This window comes from Paramisgurnus dabryanus, chromosome 8, assembly GCF_030506205.2.
Source record: "Paramisgurnus dabryanus chromosome 8, PD_genome_1.1, whole genome shotgun sequence".
In the NCBI taxonomy this organism is placed as follows: domain Eukaryota; kingdom Metazoa; phylum Chordata; class Actinopteri; order Cypriniformes; family Cobitidae; genus Paramisgurnus; species Paramisgurnus dabryanus.
Genome location: NC_133344.1, coordinates 8,141,981 through 8,161,419, shown reverse-complemented (window position 1 = coordinate 8,161,419; position 19,439 = coordinate 8,141,981). Strand labels below are relative to the sequence as shown.

The 19,439-nt window shown below is 38.6% G+C and overlaps 2 protein-coding genes and 1 long non-coding RNA gene across 4 annotated transcripts in view; 1 reads left to right on the top strand and 2 right to left on the bottom strand.

Moving 5' to 3' along the window:
• Positions 1-19,439, top strand: part of acsl3a (acyl-CoA synthetase long chain family member 3a) — a 32,614-nt gene that overhangs the window by 10,051 nt on the left and 3,124 nt on the right. For both annotated transcript variants that reach the window (XM_065280463.1, XM_065280464.2), the window contains exons 4-14: positions 365-474; positions 2,066-2,204; positions 5,257-5,407; positions 5,770-5,893; positions 12,225-12,296; positions 13,016-13,155; positions 13,237-13,409; positions 15,604-15,678; positions 18,196-18,387; positions 18,670-18,784; positions 19,081-19,238. In XM_065280463.1, coding sequence (XP_065136535.1) covers positions 365-474; positions 2,066-2,204; positions 5,257-5,407; positions 5,770-5,893; positions 12,225-12,296; positions 13,016-13,155; positions 13,237-13,409; positions 15,604-15,678; positions 18,196-18,387; positions 18,670-18,784; positions 19,081-19,238 — 1,449 coding nt within the window. The remainder of the gene's footprint in view (positions 1-364; positions 475-2,065; positions 2,205-5,256; positions 5,408-5,769; positions 5,894-12,224; positions 12,297-13,015; positions 13,156-13,236; positions 13,410-15,603; positions 15,679-18,195; positions 18,388-18,669; positions 18,785-19,080; positions 19,239-19,439) is intronic.
• LOC135770724 (uncharacterized) lies at positions 5,367-12,833 on the bottom strand. The gene is made up of 3 exons (XR_010542756.2): positions 12,295-12,833; positions 5,786-5,885; positions 5,367-5,507 (listed from the first exon to the last, which is right to left on the bottom strand). It is a non-coding gene; the product is annotated as an uncharacterized lncRNA (long non-coding RNA).
• serpine2 (serpin peptidase inhibitor, clade E (nexin, plasminogen activator inhibitor type 1), member 2) overlaps positions 12,952-19,439 on the bottom strand; it is an 87,486-nt gene continuing 80,998 nt past the window's right edge. The window contains exon 10 of the mRNA XM_065280465.1: positions 12,952-12,966. The gene's annotated coding sequence lies outside the window, so the exon portion shown is untranslated. The remainder of the gene's footprint in view (positions 12,967-19,439) is intronic.

The window sequence follows — 19,439 nt, the reverse complement described above, 5'->3', positions numbered from 1 at the left end:
TAGTGCTGTATGATTTCGTGTCTTTCTCTGACACTTTAAAATGCTTTCTTATTGCTACCTGTCCCAACTTTTTTTGGAATGTGTAGCACTCATGAAATCCAAAATGAGCAAATATTTGGCATGACATTTCAAAATATCTTACTTTCAACATTTGATATGTTATTTATATTCTACTGTGAATAAAATATAAGTTTATGCGATTTGTAAATTATTCCATTACTTTTTTACTCACAATTTCTACAGTGTCTCAACTTTTTCTGATTTGGGGTTGTATAATAGATTAATTCCGGATACCAAACATTTGGTGCATCCCTAGTGTGTATGTGTGTTACAGTGGTAACTGTTTATTGTATGTGTGTTACAGTGGTAACTCTTTACTCTACTCTGGGTGGTCCTGCGATTGCTCATGGACTGAATGAAGCTGAAGTTTCTCACATCATCACCAGTAAAGAACTTCTGAAAACTAAACTCAAGGTGATCAGGCATCATGTGCTACTTTTTAATCATATTTGATCATATTTTTTTTATAAACAATGTAACAAGTTTTAGGCCTGGTTTCACAGACAAGGCTTAGCTAAAGTCAGCACTAGGTCTTAGTTAAATTAAGATATTTAACCCTGGAGAACCCAAAAAGATTTGGGGTAGCAGCAATTAACAGCGGCCAATTTGACCCTGTGGGTTCTCCAAGATTACGAATCTTTAATAAACATGCCTTAGAAAAAGAAGTTACGGGTGTGTATCTTGAGACAAAACATTGACACTGGCATATTTATATATATATCTGTCAGTTCAAGTTATTTCATTTGAGACAGCTCAAACATGTGTCTTAGTCTAGGACTAGCCTTAACCCTTGTTGTCTGTGAAACTGGGGGTTTGAGTTATTTAAGTAAGCTTTACTGTAACAGTCTATATTTTACAGTTACAGTCTTGTGTTTGCAATAAATGTTGTGAATTATGGGAACTGCTGTTTAGTTAAAGTTTAAAGGACCAGTGAGTGAATTAAAGGATTAGTCCAATTTCTTAAAAAAAATCCAGATAATTTACTCACCATCATGTCATCCAAAATGTTGATGTCTTTCTTTGTTCAGTCGAGAAGAAATTATGTTTTTTGAGGAAAACATTCCAGGATTTTTCTCGTTTTAATGGACTTTAATGGACCCCAACACTTAACAGTTTTAATGCAGTTTAAAATTGCAGTTTCAAAGGACTCTAAATGATCCCAGACGAGGCATAAGGGTCTTATCTAGCGACACGATTATCATTTTTGGCAAAAAAAATAAAAACCACAACTTATCGTCTTTCTCCGGTCCTGTGACACGCCAGCGCAACCTCACGCAATACTTCATCACATCAAGAGGTCACGGATGATGTATGCAAAACTACGCCCCAGTGTTTACAAGTGTGTTGAAAGAGGACCGTTCAGACGTTGTTGTATGTGCAATGATACTAATTAATGTCTTTGTGTCAGTTTATTGTTTACAATGGTCCACAAATGTGCGTTTCATATATGTAACACGTGACCTTTCTACGTCATTACGCAATTACGTGAGGTCGCGCTGGCACATCACACAGCCGGAAGACGACGAAAAGTAGTGGTTTAAAAGTGCAAATTTTTTATTCTTCTTGTCAAAAATGACAATCGTGTCGCTAGATAAGACCCTTATGCCTCGTTTGGGATTGTTTAGAGTCCTTTGAAACGGCAATTTTAAACTGCATTAAAACTGTTAAGTGTTGGGGTCCATTAAAGTCCATTAAAATGAGAAAATTCCTGGAATGTTTTCCTCATAAAACATAATTTCTTCTCGACTGAACAAAGAAAGACATCAACATTTTTGATGACATGGTGGTGAGTAAATTATTTGGATTTTTTAAGAAAATTGACTAATCCTTTAAATATAAACCACATAAGAGTTACTGACACTGTTAATAACTGAATAAAATGAAAAACAATATTAAAAGTTTTACAGTGAGGTGCAGTAAACGCAGGCTTTTTCTCTAATAACATAAAATAACTGTGGTGTTGTTATTTACATGATTTACTTTAGTCCTTTATTTTAATCCTTAGGATATTCTGCTGGAGGTACCGAGGTTACGTCACATCATTGTTGTGGATGATAAGTTTAGCGTCGGGTCTGATTTCCCTCGAGGGATCACTGTCCACAGTATGGCCGCTGTTCAGAGACTGGGAGCTCAGCCTGAGAATGGTACTGTGTGTGTATGTGTGAGGTCACCTCAGGTCATGTGAATGAGAAATCCTCCATCTGTGTCAGATTAAGTCTGAGGGGTCGAGGGTTTTCCTCGTTTCTTCCTTCTTTTTAATTCTGTGAAAGTGAAGGACGGCCCCTCAGCAGCTGTTTGTGGTGTATGTCACAGTGTGTGTGTGTGTGTGTGTGTGTGTGTGTGTGTCAGGTCGTGTTGTGTTTTCTCACACTGCCTCAGACTTCACACGACATCCAGTTGATCTTCCTCCTACAGCTCCACATGAAGTGAATTCTGTTGTGTGTCTTTGTCTTGATGTGAAAACACAATTGTCTTTAAAGTCCACACACACACACACACACACACACACACACGCACACACACGCACACAAATGTAGACGTTCCCCTGATTCACATTAAGAGTTCTGAGATCTGCTACTAAACTCACAATTTCATCTCTCTCTTTTTCCACCTCTCTTCCTCTGTCTCTCTATCCTCCATCTCTCTTATTCAGAATCTCGTCCTCCCTTTTTCTCCTCTCTTCCTCCACATCTGTGTATTTCTCTGTCTCCTACTCCTTTCCTTTTCACCATCTCTCTTTTTCTTCATATCTTCCTCCATCTCTCTTGCTTTCCTTATCTCTTCCTCAATATCTCTCTTCCTCAATCTCTCTCTTCCTCCATCTTTGTCTTTTTACATCTTTTACTCCACATCTGTCTTTCTCTGTCTCTTAATCATCTTTCCTTCTCCATCTCTTACCCAATTTCACTCATTCTCCATCACTCTCTTTTTTATCTCTTTCTTCATCTCTCTCTTCCTCCCTCTTTGTCTTTTCCATCTCTTACTCCACAACTGTTTCTCTGTCTCTTACTCATCTCTCTTTCTCCATCTCTCCTTTTTTATCTCTCCATTTCTCCATCTCTCTCTTTCTCCATCTCTCTCTACCTCCCAATTTTTTCCATCTCTTACTCCACATCTCTGTCTTTCTCTGTCTCTTATTCATCTCTCCTTCTACATCCCTTACTCCATTTCCCTCTTTCTCCATAACTCTCTTTTTTTCTCTTTCTCTGTCTCTATTCATCCAGCTCTTTCTCTCTCTTATTTCTTTCTCCAGCTTTCTCTTCCTCCCTCTTTGTCTTTCTCCATGTCTTACTCCACATCTGTTTTTGTCTCTTACTTATCTCTCTTTCTTCATCTCTCCATTTCTTCATCTCTCTTTTTTTGTATCTCTCAATTTCTTCATCTTTTTCTTCATATCTTCCTCCATCTCTCTTTTCCTCCCACTATTTTCCATCTCTTGCTCCACATCTGTCTTTCTCTGTCTCTTACTTATCTCTCTTTCTCAATCTCTTACTCCATTTCCCTCTTTTTCCATCACTCTCTTTTTTATTTCTTTTTCCGTCTCTCCTATCTCTTCCTACATCTCTCTCTTCCTCCCTCTTTGTCGTTTTCCATCTCTTACTCCACATCTCTGTTTTTGTCTCTTACTCATCTCTCTTCCTCCATCTCTCTCTTCCTCCCTATTTTTTTAAGCTATTACTCCACATCTCTGTATTTCTCTGTCTCTTATTCCATCTCTCTTTCTCCGTCTCTCTTTTCTTATCTCTTTCTCCATCCCTCTCTTCCTCAATCTCTCTCTCCTATCCCTCTATATTCCTCCCCCTTCGTCTTTTTCCACCTCTTACTTCTACATCTGTCTTTCTCTGTCTCTTATTCATCTCTCCTTCTCCATTTCCCTCTTTCTCCATCACTCTCTTTATTTCTTTCTCCGTCTCTCTTATCTCTTCCTACATCTTTCTCTTCCTCCATCTTTGTCTTTTTCCATCTCTTACTCATCTCTCTTTCTCATCTCTCGCTTTCATCTATTACTCCACATCTCTGTATTTCTGTCTCTTATTCATCTCTCTTTCTCCATCTCTTACTCCATTTCCCTCTTTCTCCATCACTCTCTTTTTATCCCTTTCTCCATCTCTCTCTTTTTGTCTTTTTCCATCTCTTGCTCCACATCTGTTTCTCTCTTTTACTCATCTCTCCTTTTCTTCATCTCTCCATTTCTCCATCTCTATCTTTCTTTATCTCTCTCTTCCTCCCACTTTTTTCCATCTATTACTCCACATCTCTGTCTTTCTCTGTCTCTTACTCAATCTCTTTCTTCATCTGTAATTCTGTCTCTCTTTCTCCATATCTTATTCCATCTTTCTCCAAAACTCTTATTCCATTTCTCTTTCTACATCTTTCACCCTCTCTGTCTTTTTCCATCTTTTACTCCATTTCTTTCTCTCTTTCACAATTCATTTCTCCATACCGCTTACAATCTCTCCCTTTCCTTCTCTGTTTCAACTTCTCTCCTTCGATATTTCTTGTTCATGTTTTACTAAACTTTTTCTTTGGGAAGCAAAATGGCCACCAGGAAAAGGAAAATGATTTAGTAGAGGACCAACTGATGTTCTTTCAGTTTCAAAAGGATTAATAAAATCTTGTATCAATACTGAGTTTACTCATCACAAACTGGTTAATGACTTGAAAATATAAATTATTACAAACACATGGTATAAATAAATGTGTTTGTAAAGTTGACTTTGACGGCTGTTTTTGTGAATCTGTGCTTGTGTGTGTAATTACTTGTTTCTTTTCTTTTTTTACTTCTCTATTTATTACTCTTTGTATTCTAATATTTTATTGTTTATCTATGCTTTGGGAAAATAGTCTGTAGTGAAAAAATATTTTTCTCTTTTTCTTTCTATCAATCTCTCTCCATAATTGTTTTCTTTCTCTATATATATCTGTGTCTTTCCCTCATCTGAGAGAGATGTGAAATGACCATAAAGTTCTTTATTACAGTTTAAATGTCAAGTGTTTCATATAATACTGGTTCAACTACAGTAATAATAAGACTCTTTCCCAGGAAAGTCTCTTCTTAGGCACTGTATAATCAGATATCGGAACTTACGTTTAGCTTTTGGTTGTCATCACCAAGAAATGATTACTAAACAATGCTCATTACATTCCAAAAAGTTTTTAATAAATGTTTCTCCGTCACTTTTGCTCTTTCTGCAGCGTCAAAGCAGAGACGAGCCCCGTGTGCATCTGATGTTGCCGTGATAATGTACACAAGCGGATCCACTGGAATTCCGAAAGGAGTCATGATATCCCACAGTAACATTATTGCGGGAATCACTGGGATGTCAGAGAGGATTCCCAACCTCGGGTACGAACACACACACGCACACATCCCGTGATCTTTACTGCTGTGTGTACATAAGGGATATCATGTATTTATGAGTGTTTCCTTGATAACCAGTCAGACCCTGTGAACAAAATAAACAAAGAGAAAGAGAGAGAAAACAGTGAAGAGTGTATGTCTCTGGGGATTTGTATGTGTTATACATGTTGTTTGTGTTGTGTAGTATATTGTCCGCACACACAATGTACATGTGCATGTGAATGTATGCGTTGGAGTGTTCTGGACCCAGTGTGTATAGTCATATATTTAAATGAATGTTTCAGAAATGTTATTGTGTGACTTATAATTTGTTGTTGTTTGATATGGCGTGATTGCTTTTTTTGCAGTAAGGGTGATACATACATCGGTTATCTTCCACTGGCTCATGTCTTAGAGTTGAGCGCTGAGTTGGTGTGTTTAGCTCATGGCTGTAGAATCGGCTACTCCTCCCCATTAACACTCGCTGACCAGGTGATACAAACACACACACAAACATTCATATTGTTAGAAATATTGTATTATTAATATTAACTTGAATGACAAAGTAAAGCACAATTAAGCACTAAGTAGTTAAAAGCACTGTCTGTGATGTCACCGTTCAGCACGAAGTAGTTAAAAGCACTGTCTGTGATGTCACATTTAAGCACTAAGTAGTTGAAAGCACTGTCTGTGATGTCACAGTTAAGCACTAATTAGTCCTGTGATGTCACAGTTAAGCACTGATTAGTCCTGTGATGTCACAGTTAAGCACTGATTAGTCATGTGATGTCACATTTAAGCACTAAGTAGTTAAAAGCACTGTCTGTGATGTCACAGTTAAGCACTAAGTAGTTGAAAGCACTGTCCTGTGATGTCACAGTTAAGCACTAATTAGTCCTGTGATGTCACAGTTAAGCAGTAAGTAGTTGAAACACTGTTTTGTGATGTCACAGTTAAGCAGTAAGTAGTTGAAAGCACTGTTCTGTGATGTCACAGTTAAGCACTAAGTAGTTGAAACACTGTTTTGTGATGTCACAGTTAAGCACTAAGTAGTTGAAAGCACTGTCCTGTGATGTCACAGTTAAGCACTAATTAGTCATGTGATGTCACATTTAAGCACTAAGTAGTTGAAAGCACTGTTCTGCGATGTCACAGTTAAGCACTAAGTAGTTGAAACACTGTTTTGTGATGTCACAGTTAAGCACTAAGTAGTCCTGTGATGTCACAGTTAAGCACTAAGTAGTCATGTGATGTCACATTTAAGCACTAAGTAGTTGAAAGCACTGTTCTGCGATGTCACAGTTAAGCACTAAGTAGTTGAAACACTGTTTTGTGATGTCACAGTTAAGCACTAAGTAGTCCTGTGATGTCACAGTTAAGCACTAATTAGTCATGTGATGTCACAGTTAAGCACTAAGTAGTTGAAACACTGTTTTGTGATGTCACAGTTAAGCACTAAGTAGTCCTGTGATGTCACAGTTAAGCACTAATTAGTCATGTGATGTCACAGTTAAGCACTAAGTAGTTGAAACACTGTTTTGTGATGTCACAGTTAAGCACTAAGTAGTCCTGTGATGTCACAGTTAAGCACTAATTAGTCCTGTGATGTCACAGTTAAGCACTAATTAGTCATGTGATGTCACAGTTAAGCACTAAGTAGTTGAAACACTGTTTTGTGATGTCACAGTTAAGCACTAAGTAGTTGAAAGCACTGTCCTGTGATGTCACAGTTAAGCACTAATTAGTCATGTGATGTCACATTTAAGCACTAAGTAGTTGAAACACTGTTTTGTGATGTCACAGTTAAGCACTAAGTAGTCCTGTGATGTCACAGTTAAGCACTAAGTAGTTGAAAGCACTGTCCTGTAATGTCACAGTTAAGCACTGATTAGTCATGTGATGTCACAGTTAAGCACTAAGTAGTTGAAACACTGTTTTGTGATGTCACAGTTAAGCACTAAGTAGTCCTGTGATGTCACAGTTAAGCAGTAAGTAGTTGAAAGCACTGTTCTGTGATGTCACAGTTAAGCACTAAGTAGTTGAAACACTGTTTTGTGATGTCACAGTTAAGCACTAAGTAGTTGAAAGCACTGTCCTGTGATGTCACAGTTAAGCACTAATTAGTCATGTGATGTCACATTTAAGCACTAAGTAGTTGAAAGCACTGTTCTGCGATGTCACAGTTAAGCACTAAGTAGTTGAAACACTGTTTTGTGATGTCACAGTTAAGCACTAAGTAGTCCTGTGATGTCACAGTTAAGCACTAAGTAGTCATGTGATGTCACATTTAAGCACTAAGTAGTTGAAAGCACTGTTCTGCGATGTCACAGTTAAGCACTAAGTAGTTGAAACACTGTTTTGTGATGTCACAGTTAAGCACTAAGTAGTCCTGTGATGTCACAGTTAAGCACTAATTAGTCATGTGATGTCACATTTAAGCACTAAGTAGTTGAAAGCACTGTTCTGCGATGTCACAGTTAAGCACTAAGTAGTTGAAAGCACTGTCCTGTGATGTCACAGTTAAGCACTAATTAGTCCTGTGATGTCACAGTTCAGCAGTAAGTAGTTGAAAGCACTGTTCTGTGATGTCACAGTTAAGCACTAAGTAGTTGAAAGCACTGTTCTGTGATGTCACAGTTAAGCACTAAGTAGTTGAAACACTGTTTTGTGATGTCACAGTTAAGCACTAAGTAGTCCTGTTATGTCACAGTTAAGCACTAAGTAATCCTGTGATGTCACAGTTAAGCACTAAGTAGTCCTGTGATGTCACAGTTAAGCACTAAGTAGTTGAAAGCACTGTTCTGTGATGTCACAGTTAAGCACTGATTAGTCATGTGATGTCACATTTAAGCACTAAGTAGTTGAAAGCACTGTTCTGTGATGTCACAGTTAAGCACTAAGTAGTTGAAACACTGTTTTGTGATGTCACAGTTGAGCACTAAGTAGTCCTGTGATGTCACAGTTAAGCACTGATTAGTCATGTGATGTCACATTTAAGCACTAAGTAGTTGAAAGCACTGTTCTGCGATGTCACAGTTAAGCACTAAGTAGTTGAAACACTGTTTTGTGATGTCACAGTTAAGCACTAAGTAGTCCTGTGATGTCACAGTTAAGCAGTAAGTAGTTGAAAGCACTGTTCTGTGATGTCACAGTTAAGCACTAAGTAGTTGAAACACTGTTTTGTGATGTCACAGTTAAGCACTAAGTAGTTGAAACACTGTTTTGTGATGTCACAGTTAAGCACTAAGTAGTTGAAAGCACTGTCCTGTGATGTCACAGTTAAGCACTAATTAGTCATGTGATGTCACATTTAAGCACTAAGTAGTTGAAACACTGTTTTGTGATGTCACAGTTAAGCACTAAGTAGTCCTGTGATGTCACAGTTAAGCACTAAGTAGTTGAAAGCACTGTCCTGTAATGTCACAGTTAAGCACTGATTAGTCATGTGATGTCACAGTTAAGCACTAAGTAGTTGAAACACTGTTTTGTGATGTCACAGTTAAGCACTAATTAGTCCTGTGATGTCACAGTTAAGCACTAAGTAGTCCTGTGATGTCACAGTTAAGCACTAAGTAGTCCTGTGATGTCACAGTTAAGCACTAAGTAGTCCTGTGATGTCACAGTTAAGCACTAAGTAGTCCTGTGATGTCACAGTTAAGCACTAAGTAGTCCTGTGATGTCACAGTTAAGCACTGATTAGTCATGTGATGTCACATTTAAGCACTAAGTAGTTGAAAGCACTGTTCTGCGATGTCACAGTTAAGCACTAAGTAGTCCTGTGATGTCACAGTTAAGCAGTAAGTAGTTGAAAGCACTGTTCTGTGATGTCACAGTTAAGCACTAAGTAGTTGAAACACTGTTTTGTGATGTCACAGTTAAGCACTAAGTAGTTGAAAGCACTGTCCTGTGATGTCACATTTAAGCACTAAGTAGTTGAAACACTGTTTTGTGATGTCACAGTTAAGCACTAAGTAGTCATGTGATGTCACAGTTAAGCACTAAGTAGTTGAAAGCACTGTCCTGTAATGTCACAGTTAAGCACTGATTAGTCATGTGATGTCACAGTTAAGCACTAAGTAGTCCTGTGATGTCACAGTTAAGCACTAAGTAGTCCTGTGATGTCACAGTTAAGCACTAAGTAGTTGAAACACTGTTTTGTGATGTCACAGTTAAGCACTAATTAGTCCTGTGATGTCACAGTTAAGCACTAAGTAGTCCTGTGATGTCACAGTTAAGCACTAAGTAGTCCTGTGATGTCACATTTAAGCACTAAGTAGTTGAAACACTGTTTTGTGATGTCACAGTTAAGCACTAAGTAGTCCTGTGATGTCACAGTTAAGCACTAAGTAGTCCTGTGATGTCACAGTTAAGCACTAAGTAGTCCTGTGATGTCACAGTTAAGCACTAAGTAGTCCTGTGATGTCACAGTTAAGCAATAAGTAGTCCTGTGATGTCACAGTTAAGCACTAAGTAGTCCTGTGATGTCACAGTTAAGCACTGATTAGTCATGTGATGTCACATTTAAGCACTAAGTAGTTGAAAGCACTGTTCTGCGATGTCACAGTTAAGCACTAAGTAGTCCTGTGATGTCACAGTTAAGCAGTAAGTAGTTGAAACACTGTTTTGTGATGTCACAGTTAAGCACTAAGTAGTTGAAAGCACTGTCCTGTGATGTCACATTTAAGCACTAAGTAGTTGAAACACTGTTTTGTGATGTCACAGTTAAGCACTAAGTAGTCATGTGATGTCACAGTTAAGCACTAAGTAGTTGAAAGCACTGTCCTGTAATGTCACAGTTAAGCACTGATTAGTCATGTGATGTCACAGTTAAGCACTAAGTAGTCCTGTGATGTCACAGTTAAGCACTAAGTAGTCCTGTGATGTCACAGTTAAGCACTAAGTAGTTGAAACACTGTTTTGTGATGTCACAGTTAAGCACTAATTAGTCCTGTGATGTCACAGTTAAGCACTAAGTAGTCCTGTGATGTCACAGTTAAGCACTAAGTAGTCCTGTGATGTCACATTTAAGCACTAAGTAGTTGAAACACTGTTTTGTGATGTCACAGTTAAGCACTAAGTAGTCCTGTGATGTCACAGTTAAGCACTAAGTAGTCCTGTGATGTCACATTTAAGCACTAAGTAGTTGAAACACTGTTTTGTGATGTCACAGTTAAGCACTTAGTAGTCCTGTGATGTCACAGTTAAGCACTAAGTAGTCCTGTGATGTCACAGTTAAGCACTAAGTAGTCCTGTGATGTCACAGTTAAGCACTAAGTAGTCCTGTGATGTCACAGTTAAGCACTAAGTAGTCCTGTGATGTCACAGTTAAGCACTAAGTAGTCCTGTGATGTCACAGTTAAGCACTAAGTAGTTGAAAGCACTGTCCTGTGATGTCACAGTTAAGCACTAAGTAGTCTTGTGATGTCACAGTTAAGCACTAAGTAGTTGAAAGCACTGTCCTGTGATGTCACAAGGTGTGTTCGACATCGGCTGTGGCTGGATGTAACCGATCGGCGAGATTAGCCGCGTGCAGGCGGGGAGGAGCTGAAAACGGAGACGTGAAGTCGGACGCGCTGTGGTTCCCGTAGTTTGCTGCATTTACGTCAGGCATGGCTGATCACGTGCCGTTTGCTTGCTTAATCGCATTAAACATGATTTGTAAGATGTAAACTACATAAAAAGTGAATTATACTGTTTTGAATGTCCGTGTATGAGCATGAGTGGAACTGAAGAGGCTTACAGCATCTGTTTTTACAAGAATAAAGTTTAACAGAAGCATAAATATTTAAATACCAATGTAGTGGGGTCTACGTTTTTGTATCCATTTTATTTTGATGAAGATGACACAATATAACATCGCGACTACATGAAAAGAGCTTTAACTGTTATAAAAATACAGATTTGTGAGCATTTGTGGAACTGAGGGCGTGAAAATACACACGAAACACACGTGATTGTTGTCATGTGGTGAATCCGACCAATCTTGAAACAGCTGTGTCGTCATTACAGCCCGTGCAGCTCCTCTTCGGGAACTGCGCTGGCTAACTCAGGCGGCTGATCTCGAACCGCTCTCGCGGTACTTAAAAACACAGTCACGTGCCTGCAGCGCCAGCTTAAGTCGGACAGAAATACTAACCGGAATGCACTGCTTCAAGTCAGCCGCCGATCGGTCTGCGCAGCGCCGCATGAAGTCGAACACACCTAATGTTAAGCACTAAGTAGTCCTGTGATGTCACCAGTTAAGCACTGATTAGTCCTGTGATGTCACATTTAAGCACTAAGTAGTTGAAAGCACTGTCCTGTGATGTCACAATTAAGCACTAAGTAGTCCTGTGATGTCACAGTTAAGCACTAGGTAGTTAAAAGCACTATCTGTGATTAAGCACTAATTAGATGAAAGCACTGTTCTGTGATGTCACAGTTAATTTAAGATCAAAAGGCTGCTAAAAAGGCTTAGATTATTTTCATTCATGCATTAGTCAGATGCTTTAATCCAAACGACTTGCAGTGCATTCAAGCTTGAAATTTTTTAATCTGTGTTTAATATGGGATCGAACCCATTGCCGTTTGCCTATAATAGTTAAGTACTCAGGGGACCAAAGGGGATCAAAGATTTGCTCTGTGACGTCACAGTTAAGCCTTTAATGTCACAATGGAAAATTTAAGACATCAGCAGTACCACGTGATTGGAAAATGCAGTGCTGTGGGAGGTTTTTTTTGGAACTGGAACCAGTTGAGACAACTCGTATATGGTGAATCTGTGCTGAAGTTGAAATGTGAAGCTTTAAACTTAATTCTATTTCTCTTTGTTTTTATTTCAAAGTCAACAAAGATAAAGAAAGGAAGCAAAGGAGATTGTAGCGTCTTGCAGCCCAGTCTCATGGCAGCAGTACCAGTAAGATTGAAGTGCTCTCTCTCTCTTTGTATCTCTCTCCTTTCTGGGCTGTAGAGGTTGAATGTCAGTGAATGGGTTGTCCGAAACTCATCACAGCTGTAAACAGAACGTGAGAAAGCACGGTGTGGTTACTCTACTGACACACACAAACCACAGACACAATGTAGATACACAATTAATAATCTATCATTTGAAGATTGTCTTTGCCCGAGGACAATGTAGATATATAAACCCATGCACAGATTGGTTTAGTGTGGATGGATGTGAGATTCTCAGTGGAATAAAAACAAACAGCCAATCAAACTTACATAAACACTCACAATTAACGATCTCCCATTTTACAAAGATGAAAAATATCAGCAGTAAGAAACATTGTCCTCTACCCTGAGATTTATTTGCATGTGCCAAATTAAAAGTAATTTTTTTTAAAAAACTTGACACATTTCAAAAACCTTAACTATCTGATACTTATAGTAATAATATAGAATTATGAATACAGTTACTTACACACAATCATTTTTATTGCAGTTCTGGTGATACACCACATATAGAATTTTATTCATGCTGTTGCATTCATGAAATAATGTTTTTTAACAACATATAAATACGTCTCACAGGTAATAATGATGTGTTTAGGAGTCATCACTGGTTACGTCAGGACCAAAGTTTAGAAAGTATGGGCAGCCTTTCATTTACATGTTCCCTTTGTCTCTATGCAGGAGATCATGGATCGTATCTATAAGAATGTGATGCTTAAGGTGGAGCAGATGAGCGTTTTTCAGAGAACTTTGTTTCTTCTGGCTTACAACTACAAGATGGAGCAGCTCGCAATGGGATACAGCACTCCTCTGTGTGACCGGTACATCACGCACACTAATGCATACGCTAATAACAATTCTGACACGTAACAACATGTAACAAGTGTTATACGTTTCTTAAGGTTGGTCTTCCGGAAGGTTCGGGCGTTGCTAGGTGGCCGTTTACGGGTGTTGTTATCAGGCGGCGCCCCATTGTCGGCCGTGACCCAGCGCTTCATGAACGTCTGTTTCTGTTGTCCTGTGGGTCAGGGGTACGGCCTCACAGAGACCTGCGGCGCTGGAACCATCAGCCAACGTGAGATTCACACACGTCATTATTATTATTATTAAACACCTCACCTATACCGCCCTCTAGGTGCTTGAAAGCTGTGTGTTTGGAAAACGGAGTCAGGCAAAGTACCAAAACACTCTTGTAGCCAATCAGCAGTAAGGGGCGTGTCTACTAACTGACATCGTTGCCTGGGTTGTGTATGTGTGGGGCGGGTCTATCAAAAGAAGGTCCAGATTCTATTGGGGTAGGGGCGTATTTGTTTAGGTGATTTCAAATAAATGTGTTAGCATTTAGCCTAGCCCCATTAATTCCTATGGCTCCGAACAAAAGTTTTATTTTGTGCCACCACACTTACTTGTGTAACTACTTATGTAACTTTTAATAGGGAAAACATGGAAGTGTTTGGTGGCTTTTAAATTAATTCCTGTTTGGATCCTAAGGAATGAATGGGGCTAGGCTAAATGCTAACACATTCACGAGGCGCTGTACAAAGACTAAGTGCATGCATCGAAAAAAGATAAGCATGTATTAATTTGTCTAAATTGAGGTAAGAACATAGTAAAATAATGAAAAATGGTGGTGTTTTCCTTTTAAATGTACCTTAAACCCTTTTGTTTGTGAAATAGCTAATTGAAAATGCGACCAATGGAAACAAAGCAATTTCGCAAAAACTCCGATATATCGCAAAAAAGTTTTTACACTCGGGTAAGGTGGTTTTTCAGACAAATCGAAAAAGGAATATCTCTCAAAACTGCAATGTTTTTTTTTTCGCATTTACAGGTCAGCGGACGTGCGTAAAAATCACATGATCATTCTTTACATACGGCGCTGTATGTCTGATTGGATGATATGACTGAAGGGGTGTGTTCAACTTGTGAACCAACAAGCGTGTGACATCAAAATACAGCGAGAGCGGACTACTCTGTATGCATTCAAGTCACTCTCGTTGTATTTCGATGTTATCCGCATGTCGGCACAGCACCATATTAAGTCGAACACACCCGTCGCCATGGTTTTTGAAATTACTTATCGCGAGACAACAAAATTATGTTTTAGTTGCATAACATTGGTTAATGGAAACGCCATATACGCCGTAAATAAAGCTATAAAGTTTTGCACAAATCTTTAAGGGAAACGCAGCTACTGACAAAAAATTGTCACTACAATGCAAAAATGACTTTCTTACTTATTTTTCTGAAAACAAAACAAAAATACTATCTAAAAATTCTTGAATTAAGATGCATTTTCTTGATGATCAGAATGACCTAGGAAAATAATTCTTAAAATAAACTTAATAAATTAGTGCTAAATACAAGCAAAAAAATTATAATCTTAAAATAATTAATTTTTTTTTCATAAACACTTAATTCAAGAAAATTTTCTTTTTACATTGACAGATTTTTATGTTTGTTCTACGCACAAATTCACTTAAATTTTATATTTTTTGTCTAAAAACTAGACTTATTTTCCCCTGGTCATTTTGCTCATCAAGACATCTTAATTTAAGAATTTAAGAAAGTAATTTGTTGCAGTGTAGCGGTCACTGGGGCGTTACCCTTTCAAAAAGTACACCGTTGCATCTAAAGAGCTCTCATTAGTACCTCGAAGGTACCACATGTATGCATTTCTGTACCTAAACGGTACATATTAGGACAATTTTTAAAGGATGCTGCCCCAGTGACAACTTGGGACCTTTTTAAAGCATTTATTCACAGTGCAGTTCTCAATAGATCGGACGGTCATCACAAATTTCTGTAAATCCAGTTCAAACAAGCCTAAGGAGTATTCATAAATATTTGTTTATCTCAAAAGCTGTTTATACAAATTAAATTTGTCTGTCAGGACATTTATTGTATTACGTTGTTTGTTTCAAATGATTGGGAAATTGATATGCGGCTGAAAATGTTATGACAGTGTTCAATATGAAATAAACTGTACACACTTAAAAGATGCTGAGGCATTATCAAGACGACCATTAAAGTAAAATTAGGTCAACGGCCGCTTCAGTCAAACATCAGGACTGCATGTACTGTTTTTTAGCATTCACGAGAGACTGAGATGATGTTCGCTTGACAGTCGCCTGCTAAAATGATTGAGGTTTATGTTCGTAATGGGTAAAATAGTCCAAACAGCTGGTGACTCTAAAAATGTGCTGCCACATTATGGAAAAATTGCATAACTGTCTTTTTTTTTAAAACATTGTTTTGTATGTGTGTAGTTTGGGATTATAGTACGGGAAGAGTCGGAGCACCTCTGGTTTGCTGTGAACTTCAACTGAAGGACTGGGCAGAGGGTGAGTTACACAAACATCTGTCTGGTCTTATGATTTAAACTCATAGCTGCATCTGTTTAAGGAGGATCTCTTGACAGAAATGCAATATTATATACATAACTATATTATCAGTGGTGTGTAAAGACCTTACATGATGAACTGTATTGTTTTTATTACCTTAAATGAGCCATTTATATCTCCATACACCGCGGGTCTCCTTACATGGAAGTCACGTTTCTACAGTAGCCCTAGATGGATAAACTGCTCTGTATTTCATGTTTCGTCATTACGTTGTCTCACACGATGACGTGTTTGTCTTGTAGTGGCTACCGTAGCTTCTCTCTGTGTTGCGAATGGGAGGGGTGAGATGTGGACTGAGCCCGTGGTTGCAATTCACAAGCTCACCAGTAGAAGCCGCTAAAACCTACCAACAGTGGCGTCCATAATAGGGGTGTAACGATTAACCGTGCAAATGCGCGTTTTCTCAATGAATGAATTTGAATGAATTACGCATTACGAATCACGCCAGGGGGCGCTCTCATGCAGAAACTCCCTTTGTGCCACAGAAGAAGTAGCACTACAAACGCTATTCCAGGAAATGTCTACAGGAATATTTATACACTGTTCTTCAAATTGTTTCAGGTATTTTCATGATAATTAAGAATATTTTGAATGATTTTGTTTAACGAGTGTTGCCTTCTCAAACACACGTTATAAACGACTCCGACTTATAATGATTTTAGATTGATAAGGACTTCCTACTGACCAAATGCCGTAGTACACGCACAAGCTGTGCATGAAACAAAGAATCGCAGCCTTGCGATTCAGAATCTATTTTAGACAGGCATTTTTAAAGGGGATCGCGATTGAATCGTTACATCCCTAGTCCATAACACAAGCTGTTTCTGCATGTCTGATGTAATCTGGAGTAGCTATAAAGTTGTATTACATCCTTTATATCTCTGACGAGTCTTTAGTTTTACCAGATTTATAAAAGACAGATCCGCTTTACCAATTCTTTACGATAACGTCCGAAAAAATTCGGAGGGAGGAGTTACGAACTGCGGGAGGAGCGAGTCAAGAGTGAACACTTTATACAACACTGACTGGATAACGTATGATTCACTACATGTTCGTGTCGTTTATATTACAGTCCCTCCAGAAAAACGTGATTATGCGATCGCATGATTCAATGCATAATCAGCCAAAGTCTGCGTATTTATGTGGGGGCCACATTTTTTAAATATGCCGCACTTTCGCTGCATAAATTGCAGATTTCTGCTCGCAAAATATGCAGGGCTTGCATGATTTCATAATCCCCGCATTTTCTTATCAAAAGGTCATATATCTTAGCAGAAAGTTGAAAAATTTTGAATTTACTTCACACATGCGCAGCCATGTCCCCTGTTGTCATGGGAATGTTAGGAAATTACGTAATTACGCGACGTGAACATCGAGCAAAAGCTGCAAACAGTTTTTGCAAGTTCACGCAATTTCATTGCATAAAATTGCATATATACCCCGCATATTCCATCACATTTTTTAAGAAAACGTGCCACAAGATCAAAGAATTTTGCCTGCAACAATCACAAAAAAACTATTTTCTGGAAGGACTGATATTATATGCACTTATGGGCCTATTTCCAACATAACACAGAAGTTTTACTTACCCCATGCAACTCTTGACCCAGTTGGGACTTTTCAATGAAATCCAGCGTCAAACAAACACAAACCGCTGCTACCCCGGATAAACTATATCCATTGTTTCCATAATGCTGCTTACATCCAAAACACACTTCTTCTTTCATGCCATTGCGGAGTCTTGATATAAAACAAAGCTGTCACGTGAAGTGATGCCTGTAACTAAGCGTCCTCCCCGCTGATTGACGTATTGGTGTGTTTTTTTATTAGGGGAAGTGCCCATAAAAAGAAGTGATACGTATAGCTTACCCCTGAAACATCAGCTTGACTCGTTTCCAAAGAAACTTTCAGAAACTTGTACGAACCCTGGCGAAGTGCATTCGGCACAGAAATACTCCAGACTTTGCATTTGTTTAGCATGAGGAAACAACTCTTAAACTGTGTTAATAAGTTAGAATGCATGAAATACCATTGAACCCCCCTTTAATAAAAGATGAGTGTTGAGACAAAGCTAAGGGAGAGAATGGGGAAAGAAAATAAAGAGTAATATTTATAGCCGCCATAACTGTGCAGAACTGCGCCGGACTACAAACATTACAAAGTAACTGCATGTATTTATTTGAAAAGCCAAGAAAAAAGAAACACTGCTCACATTTACTGTTATATAACAGCATCATTACCAAAGCAGTAAACCACAAGTGATTGATCGATCAAGTAAGAAATGCAAATGTTCAATGAATAATTAAATATACAAATTACACTCTCTTCTTATTCATTAACCGAACTGCAGGCTGTTGCCAAGAAACTTATAGTGAGGGATGCATTAAAATGGATCGACGCTATAAGATTAGGAAAGGAAACTTATAATGCATTCGTAACTTATCCGTCTGTATCTAGGTGGATATCGGAGCACAGATAAACCTTGTCCACGAGGAGAGATTCTGATTGGTGGACCCAGTGTAACCATGGGTTACTACAAGAACAAGGAGAAGAACGGTGAGGATTTCTTTGTGGATGAGAACGGCCAGCGATGGTTCTGCACTGGAGACATTGGGGAAATCCACGGAGACGGATGCTTGAAGATTATTGGTGAGAGAGTAAAACTCCCTTTATTTCTACAGCTCTGTATTTCCTGTAAATGACACATCTACTGTAAATTTATTCCCGAAATCATAACGATAAGAACCTGAAGAAAGCAGATAAGAGTATAAACCCCAGCAGGGAGGAATGGGAGAACTTCCTGTTTCACAAACTCGCATGCACAACAGATTATATCAGCTAGGACTCATGTTTACATTGTGTTTGTTTGTTGTTTTTTGCGTGGGCATGCGTGCATTCATTCATGTGTGTGTGTGTGTGTGTGTGTTTCAGACCGTAAGAAGGATCTGGTGAAGCTACAGGCTGGAGAATATGTTTCTCTGGGAAAGGTAGAAGCTGTCCTGAAAAACTGCCCTCTCATCGACAACATCTGTGCTTATGCCAACAGGTGAAACACACAACCTATATTTATATTTAGGCATTCGGCAGATGCTTTTATCTAAAGGGACTTGCATTGCATGCAAGCCATCAATTATTAATCAGTATGTGTTGGGAATTGAACACATGACCTTGCTTTGCTCAGTGCTCTACCAATTGAGCTACGGTAACCGATGTAACCGATACCATAACTAAAACTACTCTAGGGAGCACTGCATTTTAGATTAAATATGAGTGCATACATATAAATCTATTTAAGTTTTGCCACACTGAATTTACATCCAGATATAATATTTTGTTTTCCAGCGATGAGTCGTACGTGATTGGGTTTGTGGTACCGAATGAGAAGCACCTCCTTGCACTCGCAGAGGGGAGGTGTGTCAGGGGTTCAAGGGAGGATCTTTGCAACAACCCTGTCATTGAGGAGGAGGTGCTTAAAGTCATCACAGATACGGCACTGGCAGGTAACACAGCCAATCAGAGAATACAAACAATCAATTGCGATAGGTGTGTCTCACTAGCTATGTTTACATGCACAAAATTGAGTCAATCTGACTGAATTTAATCAGACAGAAGGTTACGAAAATACAGTTTAAATGTGCCCTAAACATTGTGATCTGTGATAAAAATGTTAGTTTACATGTACATTCTACATAATCCAAACC